Below are 9,982 nucleotides of genomic sequence, written 5' to 3' on the forward strand. Positions count from 1 at the left end.
TTCATCGAGATAACGAGGCAATTCAGACGAGCGGATTAAAAATTAATCCGCCTTTTTTTTTGTCGGTTGTCGTGCTCCCTAACACGACGCCCCCCCGTACGTTACCCCCCGTCGGATCCCAGAGAAATATTTGTATATGGTTTTCAGTTGATGTGGCGGCGATGCAGCTGCGAGCCGACCTGATGGAGATATATTTTTTTCTCACGCAAGGTGTTTTCAGCTCAGCGGCTCGGCGTCCGTCTGCTCCTGAAAGTGGAACCGTATGAAAAAATAAAAAGAAGGTTTCTAGCATTTTTTTTCTTTTTTTTTTCCACCGCCTTATTTAGACCTGGTATTTGTGTATGAAAGAAGCTGACGGAGCAAAGAAGAAAAAAAATCCAAGCGGGTTTTGGATGATCGGGCGCTGGAAGACGGGCGGCGGCGAGCCGGCCTCGCTCGACGGCGGGGGGCCTGCGTCGGCGGCGTCCGCTTTCACAACTTTCAGCTTCTCTCGCTGAAAGCCGCCGTAAAGAAAAGAAAAGAAAACAAAAAAGAAAAACTTTCTCTCCGTCCGGCCGGCGGAGCCTTTCGGAGAAACAGCAACTCGTACTGCAGTATCACTACTCGAACTGGTCAACCACCAAAACTCCCAAAAAGTCGTGGGTCGATCTTCGTTCATTCATTCGTTTTCCATCCCGTCATTGGCCGAGAGGCGGCGGCGTGGACCCTTAGACCGTGCAACCGTTCACCCCCTCATCATTATAATATCAAACCTATCGTTACACAAAGCAGGAATTCGTCCTCCCGTTCTGATGTCGTGTAGGAACGTGCAAACCGTTCACCCTCTCACAATCATGTTATATAGATCAGGGACGCTCGATACGTCGATCGCAAGGGTAACACCGGTAGATCGCATGATATTAAAAGTGAAAAATAGACGTCAGCCTATCGTCCATCCCGTCACTTGATTGATACAGATGACATCTGATTTTTTTTCTGACGCTGAGGTTACAGTGTCACAAACAACGGCGCCAAGTGTAGCAAAAAAAAACCTCCCATTTTTAGCCCTTGTTTTTTTTTCTCCTAAACTTAAGAAAGGGTATAAAATGAGCGGGGGAGTCGGACCAAGCAAGAAGGCAAAAACTTTGATACGGAATGGGAGGACTTTTTTTTTTCCCCGATGACATTTTCGAAGTGCGTTGGCTTCATCTGCCGGTCTAACATGGCGATACCAAAGAAGGGAAATGCAGAGCGGCATTTTCGGACAGTTGGTGGAAAATACACGGACGTCCCGGACGAAAAGCGAGCTGAGGTGAAGGAAATAAAATCCCAGCTCACACGACATACTTCAAAAGCGTTATGGCTAATAAGGCTAATAATGATTCAATTCAAGTCATCAGAGTGAACTTGGGTCATGACAAAAAAATCTACATGATTGCTTCTTGTTGTGCGATATTGGCTCATGCGGTTATTTAAGGTACATCAACATACATTGTACGGATAAAGAATTTTTTGCATTTTTGTTGTGGGGTAGATCATTCGCAAAGAGCCGGGATCAGATCCGGTTCTGTACCGAACCGGATCGTCTCAGTTGTTTTCCTGTTTTCGCAAGAACTTGACCGACAACGTTGGTGCTGAGACCGAAGCGAAAAAAAAAGCAGCCGGGATCGTTTTCAGTTCTTTTGGGGTAAAACTTCGGATGCTCATCCGCTGCCCCACCGCCGTTTTCCACCGCTTTCCGACATTTTCCGCCGTTTTCTGACATTGTTTGTCATCGTCCCGAACCGCGTTGCTGTCCAACCTCACAGTTCCAAGAAGTCTGGACTTTTACGCTGAACAACGAACAAGATTTACTTATTTGCACTAATTTGCTGCTTTTATTATTCATTCCAGGGGGGTGGGGGTCGTGAAAAATACATTTTTAAGATTAATTTTTTTTAAAAACCTATCAGAGGTAGATGGTAGGACTGCGGGTTGGTAAACAGTGACAATTTTAACCCGTAATACTGCAGTAATACAACATTTGAATACAGACTCTCGGTGCCCCTCCGCCTCTACGCTGATGATACAGCGCTTTTTTTTTTTTTTTTTGTGGTGAAATGATGAGTCAGGTCCAAATGGCCAGATGGGACATTCATTTGCATCTTTGCAACAGTCAAATCTGCCAGCAATTTGATTTCTTGGAAGAGGACACCGCGGCACCGGAAAGAGACCAAGAGAGGGGTTAAATTTGAAATTAAAGCAAGAGGAAAAAAAAAAAAAAAAAAAAAAGGGGGGGGAGACATCCGAGGTCGGACGTGTCGCTAAATTAGCGGCTTCGCCAGAAACACGACATTTATTCATTTAGTTATTTAGTTAGTGAATTCATTTATTCATTTATTTATTTATGTATTCATTTGTATATTCTTAACAAACTAACTAAATGACTAAATAAATTTAAATAAATAAAAAATGAAAAATATTAAATTAGAAATAAATTAAATATTAATTAATCAATAAATGAATTGCTTAATTAATAAATGAATTGCTTAATTAATGACTAACTAACTAAATTACTAAATAGAAATTGAATAAAGTCAATAAATAAAAAATTAAAATAAATATTAATAAATTTATTATTTTATTTATTCAGTCATTCACACAACTAACTAAATTACTCAATAAAAATTAAATAAATTGAAAAATATATTAAAATTTGTAAACTAAATTTAAAGTAAATATTGATGAATTCATTCATTTATTTCTTTATTAATTTATATATCAATCACTAACTAAAATAACTAAATAAAAATTAAATGAATTAAAAAATAAATTAATTAATTAAAATAATCATGAATTAATGTATTCATTTATTTATTTCTTCATTTATTAATTAATATTTATTTTATACATCAATGTAATTAATTCATTAATTTATAATTGATCAACTGTTTTTTTTTTATTATTCATTAATTCATTTATGTATTTATTTTGAAGGGAAAAAAAAGTACTTTTCTGTGCATTCGGAGTGAAAATCCTCGGTTCCTCCATGTTTGACAGAAACAATATGCCGACCGAAGCAGGAGGTTTGAGCAGCTGTGGTCTGAAGTACTCCTGAAGTTCACTGCGGTAAAAGTACCCAACACTACAGCAAAACGCAGCTAAAAGTACTGCTAGTACTCGGTTAATGCTGTATTCCACCGCTGTTTGCTTTGAGAGGCCGAAGTATTCTGAGTACCTGAAATGCACGGGTTAAATAACAAAAAAAAAACACAGCAAACGCATTTGTAGTATTTTGACAGAGTACTTTTCCAGGCTGAGGCAAAGTATCAGAGGGAAATAATCAAGTATAAATACCGTAATTTCCAGACTATAAGCCACGTCGTTTGCCACTAACAATGCGGCTAATTTATGGATTATATTGGGGTTCTAACGAGCTTCACACCGCCAAAACATTTCGCCTCGTCACACCGGACCGAATAAATTAGCGCAAAATTTTGAGGACATTCAATTCCGATACTGAAGACAACTTTTAAGATAGAGATCGCCTGGAGCAGGACAAAGCGGGAATAGAGACAGCATGTATTTGTGGATGTTACCTGTAAGCGTTTAATTAAAAGTAAAAAAAAATGTTTCTGTGTAAATATAGCAGCTCATAGACAAGTGTGGCCAATATATGTACACATACATATATTTTATCATTTTTGCCAGTGCAGCTTATATTCAGGTACGGAAATTACAGTACTGCAAATTTGTTATCATATCATTAAAGGCAATTAGATACTGTCCGCCACTGGATTTATGCGTGTGTGCGTGTGTGTGTGTGTGTGTGTGTGTGTGTGTGACTGCTAACTGCCTGACGTTTTGCTTGTGTCATAGTAATTCTGAATTTATTCATATCTGTATTGAGTGTGTCCATGCATGATTCCATACTGCTATATAGCTGGGTTTTGAGTGAGTGCATGGGTGTGTGTGTGTGTGTGTGTGTGTGTGCGCATGCGCATCCAAGTGCACGTGAATGTGTGTGTGTGTGTGTGTGTGTGTGTGTGTATGTATGTGTGTGGGTGTAACTACATACTGCAATATGTTTAGTTTTATATAATTGTACACTCAAGTGTACTGTTTTGGGTATGTGTGTGTACTACATTCTACACTGCTGCATGTCTAGGTTGTGTGTATGTGTGTGTGTGTGTGTGTGTGTGTGTGTGTGTGTGCGTGTGTGGGTGCAACTGCATATTGCTACATGTTTAACTTCTGGTTCTGGGGTTTTAGTTTTATATAATTGTCTCGTTAAGAATACGGTTTGGGTATGTGTTTGTACTCCATTCTACACTGCTGCAGGTCTCAGTAGTGTGTGTGTGCGTGTGTGTGCGTGTGTGTGTATGTGTGTGTGCAACCTGCCTGGAGCTTCCAGAGTCAGTTGTGCCGTGTCCCAGGGGCTCTGGGGCTTTTTTTCTTTTGCAGACGTGCAGTCATTATGGGACATGGTAGTTTCTGGGGCGACGTATACACCGTCAGCTGCCAGGTGCACAACAAGTAGACACACACACACACACGCACGTACGCACACACACACACACAGTGGCGTCTGTCATTGTGTCACGAGTTGGAGCAGCGGGGTCAGATGGGCAAGGTTTCAGGGGACGGCCCCGAACACCACAAAACAGGAAGTGAGCCAAAGCTAATGACCCGACAGGACAAGGACCCGTTAGCCGCCGCTAAAGATGTTCTTTGCTAAACTCGACCTCCTCCTCCTCCTCCTTCTTCTTCTACTCTTCCCCGACAGGGTGGGATCCATCACTGCATTCTTGCAACCAACCATCCAATACAAAGTCTCAGTCAAACAAAATGAGTTAAAAAAAAAAAAAAAAAAAGGTAGTAATCCGAAAATGAATAAATTCAACTAAATGTAAAATAAAAATCAAAATAAAAATCAAAATAAAATTGAAAAACAATTAGTCCCGTTTTATAAAATTGTGTTTAAATGAACAATTGATCTGGAAAAGGATTTCAGTTATGAGGTGTTCGAGTCACAAAATGCTATTTATAATAAAAACAAAAAAGAAGAAATCAGTGTGATAATTATACAGAAATTAAATTGAAAAAAAGAAAAGAAAGTTGAAAAATAAATATCTCTGATTTAGAAAATTGCGGATGAATTAATGAAGAAATAAATAATCTCTAAGACAAGGTCACAAGACGGTACTTATAAGAAAAACAAATAAATCAGGGCGAGCTAAAACAAACAAAAGGAAGTATTTTTTGTTTTTAATTTCAAGGTTTTATGAAATTCCACCCAAGCTGATTTGGTTAAAATAAAAAAAAGAGACAACATGCTGTAGAGTGTACTCTCATATGTAGTAGTGACTTGTACGAACCTGAAGCGTCACCCTGGTGGTCGGCTACATCATAATGGGTCGGTGGGTCGCCGGTGGCGGATCGCCACTTCCTGGTCAGCTCTGATTGGCCGCAGGGTCGCTCGTTCCGGCAAATGCATCTAAAAGAACAAACAGATGGAATAAACCTTTAAATCAACAAGTTGGCGGACGGCGTCGCCTTTACTGCAGTACTCGTCCAAGCCACTAGATGGCGCTGTTTGGAGCACGCTGTGATTCCTTGACCTTCTGACCAAAGCAGATCCGTCGTTAGTTGCTGGACCAGAACTGAAATTCGCACCCTGACTTTCGTTCTGTCTCATCTTCCTTTTTTTTTTGGGCCGGCTCACCTTCCCCCCTCCTGGTGGAGGAGCCGGCGACCAAGAGGAAGTCGGAGGGTGAGCGGCGGCGGCGGCGGCGAGGCTAAAGCCGTGACGCTAAACCAACTAGCAAGAACACGTAGGTTCTAGTGAAGGAACTGTGACATTGAAGACCATCAGATGTCCATTGCAAGGCCACTTGTGGAGGCGTCCGATACAAAACCACAGACATTTCACTCCTCAGGAGCTCTTCTCCCCTGTAATCTGCCACCAGATTAACCATGACGGAACACAGTGTGTGTGTGTGTGTTTGTGTGCGTCCAAAGACAAGCATTATATTGTGAAGCGAAGGGTGACCCGCTATCTTTAACGGTTTGGTGACAGCGATGAAGAGAACGGTCTGCAGGGGAAAAGCTGCAGCGGTAATAATCCCACCGCCTGGAAGTGAGGAGGTGGAGGGGGTTAAATCCCCCCCCCTTCGCTAAAGTGTAAAGAAAATATCACGCCCGGCCAGTCAAGCGTGACGGAAACAAGAAATAAGTCCGGAGTGTGAACAAGTTGGCAGCGAACCCCCCCCACAAACACACACACGCACACACACACCCCATTCACCACTAACCCTGCGGATGAGAAAATAGTGTCACTTTGGAAAAAAAAAACAAAAAAAATTCTTTCTTTCATTCATGTTTCTATGGCGACAGATTTTTATTTCAAATTTGTTTTTAATTGTCTTTTCTCTTTTTTTAAGCTCTCCTTTTGTTTTTTTTAAATATATTATTACGGTGCTCTTGTTTCCGTGCACTCGATCACATTTCCGTGACACACACTTATATCACAACTATGACAATTAGTGCTCCAACTGCTATATTACATGAACTTAAGATATTATTACAACATTTGTTGTTCGCAGAAAAGTGAGATTACTGCACCGGAACGGAGTACGATCCTGATGGGGGAGCGGCGTCTCAGGTCTTTCCAGGTCCGACATGAAATTATGATAGAAAATAAGAAAGTGATATCACCATCTGTGTCAAATAATCCCTGATAAAAAATGTGATGTTAATCAAGTTCTAGAATCCGATGAGTTTGTCTGGGATTAAACCGGGCTGAACGGGTCCCCAGCCACGACCCCTGACCTCCAGGAGCCTCCAAACCCCACTTCAATGAATGGGCAGCAGGGCTGTTGTGGCGCCCCCTAGTGGCCAAGACAGGAACTGCCCATTGATGCTGACTAACGTCAGTAACTATAAACAAAATAAAATGATTAATTCCGCAATTAAAAAAAAAAAAAGTTGTCAATGAAATGAAATTAAAGTTATCTGGGAATGGACCAAAGGAGGATGATGAGCAGAGAAGCAGTTGATTCGGATATCATTTATTTTAATTCATTCAATTTATTTTAGTTTATGAATGGGAGAAAATTTGTTGAAACGGTTCAGCGGGATCTCAGAGAGCGAGGGAACGCCTGTGGAGCGGCAGAGGGGAAGAAGCTATGTCTCTAAGAGCGCTGATGGAGAAATGCGGAGAAGGTTGGAAGAAGCTTGGTGGAAAAGGCATAGGACAGACGGTCGTGGAAGTCTGGATCACTTCTGGAGCTTGACGGTACGGTGACAACAGGTGAAGTGTGTGGGAGTACATTTAAAAGAAAATTAAAACAAAATCTCCAACAAGAATAAGAAAAAAAATCGGCAACATAAATAAATAAAAACTTTATATAACACACACACATAGAAAAATCCCTGAGTGTAATCTAATCCAACAGAATGTTATAATCCACACCAATCAAATTTACTCGAATATAATTCACTATAAATGTAATCTATGTAATCAAATGTAATACACTAAAAACGTAACTGAATCTCATACGTGCCAATGTAATATAATTAAATCCATTTTATAGCTAATCTAACATAATCTAATGTAATCTACTGTTATCTAATCCAATATAATACAAATCACTATAAATCTCATCTAATGTAATACACTGAAAATGTCATTTATGCTGATGCAATATAATATAATGCACAAAAAATATAATGTGACCCACTGTTTCTGATCTAATTTCCTCTAATCCAATCCAATCGAATCCATGATAAACCTAATCTGATGAAATCCAGCATTGAAAACTTCTTTCAAACTACTTTACATAAATGCTTTATCGTTTCACAGAAATGCCCACACACACACAAACGCACACACACTGACACCCACTCGACTTCCAAGGAGGCAGCAGGTGGTCCTTCCTCCATCCTCCTCCTCAGCATCCTCCCGCCTCCTCTCCACTTAGCCACACCCCTCACCGGGTATCCCCGCTCCCTTTTCCCATGACCCCGCCCCTGCGCAGACTGACCCCGCCCCCTCATGTTCTAGCCCCGCCCCCATAGGCTGACCCCGCCCCCACACTGCATTTAAGCTCCTCAGACACTTAAGTGTTTTCAAAAGTTGCTCAGGGTTTCGGGTTTCATAGGTAAGGAGTCGCTCTCCCACGGTGCGTTCACTGACCCCCTCCTTCCCCACCAACCCCCGCTTCTCCTCACTCACACACACACACACACACACACTCACACACACGCTGATACTCTCACACGTGTATCCGCGCAGAGATGAACCCCGAGCCGGATTACGGGGCGTCCGGTAGCGGCGGGAACGGGAAGCTGCGACAGTGGCTGATCGAGCAGGTGGACTGCGGGAAATACCCCGGCCTGGTGTGGGAGAACGACGACAGGACCATCTTCAGGATCCCGTGGAAACACGCCGGAAAGCAGGACTACAACCGAGACGAGGACGCGGCGCTCTTCAAGGTGAGGGATCCGGATTGGAAAAAAAAAAAAATCGCAATCTGGGATTAGGATGCGTTTTTTTAATTTATTTTTTTGTTTTTGTTTTTTTGTTCTTTTTTTTTTTTTGCGTGGAAGGGTGCGATTTTGGACCCACTCTTGATGAAGCGGATGAACGGATTGAAATGAAAATTAAAAAAAATAAAAATGGCATAATAAATTGGATGAATCACCAGAAACTTGAAAAAAAATCAGATTAGAAATCTCTATTATGGTATTATAGATCATGTAATTGGACTTTTTTTTAAATGTAATTTTTAAAGCTAAATGAATAAATTAATAATCCTTAATCTCTCATGCTTGCTCTTTTTCACTTTTCCATCCGTGTTTGCCGTCGCCTTCACATGTCAGATTATCTTCACCTCCTAATTCCAAATTAACACAAAAAAATCCCCTCTTTCCTCCTTCCATGTCGACGTGTCATCGAATTATTTTGAAAAAGTACATTTCACCCCCGCACACCACCTGACTTACAGGTGTCAAGTTCTACTTTGACACAAAAACACTTGTTCCTCTTTGTCATTCAATATACCCAGAAAATACTTAAGATATATCTATTTATATGATATACTTGTAGCACGGTGTGATATTGGCTTCTCTGTCAGGAGCCGGTTCCACCTTCCACGTTCTCGCTGCCTGAGGGAACCGGAAAGGTGACGACAGTCGCTGGATGGAAATTAACTTCACATGCAATATTTGACAGAAAGCAATGTCACCATAACTCACAGGGGCTGCTGGTTCGACGTGTGTGTGTGTGCGTGTGTGTGAGAGAGAAGATTATTGCATATGTATGTATTATGTCATGTATGTATTGTGTATATAGTATTTTTGTGATATGTCAAATGTGTGTGTGGGTTTGTGTGTGTCATGTGTTGCATGTTTAGTATGCATGTACTGTGTGTGTCATATGTGTGCTCTGTATATGGTGTGTGTGTGTGTGCGCGTGAGTGAGTGTGTGTGAAATGTGTTGCATGCATAGTATGCATGTATTGTGTGTGTTATATATGTGTACTGTGTATATGGTGTGTGTGTGTGTGTGTGTGTGTGTGTGTTCTGCATGTGTGATGTCAATGTCACTTGTGTGGTGTGTGTGTATCTTATTTGTTACATGTGGGATTTGGATAGTGATTGGTGTGTGTGTGTGTTATGTAGCTGTGTGTTTATTGTGTGTACTCCATATGCAGTGTGTGTTTTGTGTGCAATTAATGTATGAGTGATGTGTTTTTATCATGCGTTTAATATTGTGTGTGTCATGTGTTTGTGTCTTATATTTATCCCATGAGATGTGTGTGTTGTGTATAATGAATGTGTGTGTGTTAATCATATGAGAATTGTGTCTTATGTATATATGTGTGTGACACATGCGTGTGTATTGTGTACATAGTGTGTATAGTATATGTAATGTGTTTGTTATGCATGTAAGATTTGTGTGTGTGTGAGATATATATGTGTTATTGGTGGGTCTAACATGTATTTGGTGTGAGTGTGTGTG

At 40.9% G+C, this 9,982-nt stretch overlaps 1 protein-coding gene across 1 annotated transcript in view; it reads left to right on the forward strand.

The window, feature by feature from the left end:
- The first annotated feature begins 8,106 nt into the window (after positions 1-8,106).
- LOC147237147 (interferon regulatory factor 4-like) overlaps positions 8,107-9,982 on the forward strand; it is a 9,855-nt gene continuing 7,979 nt past the window's right edge. Inside the window, exons 1-2 of the mRNA XM_086144616.1 lie at positions 8,107-8,120; positions 8,255-8,454. Of these exons, the coding sequence (XP_086000742.1) occupies positions 8,257-8,454 (198 nt within the window). The 5' untranslated portion in view covers positions 8,107-8,120; positions 8,255-8,256. The remainder of the gene's footprint in view (positions 8,121-8,254; positions 8,455-9,982) is intronic.

This window comes from Fistularia commersonii, chromosome 1, assembly GCF_037954325.1.
Source record: "Fistularia commersonii isolate RoL2024-O1a breed Wild chromosome 1, RoL_Fcom_v1.0, whole genome shotgun sequence".
NCBI lineage: Eukaryota > Metazoa > Chordata > Actinopteri > Syngnathiformes > Fistulariidae > Fistularia > Fistularia commersonii.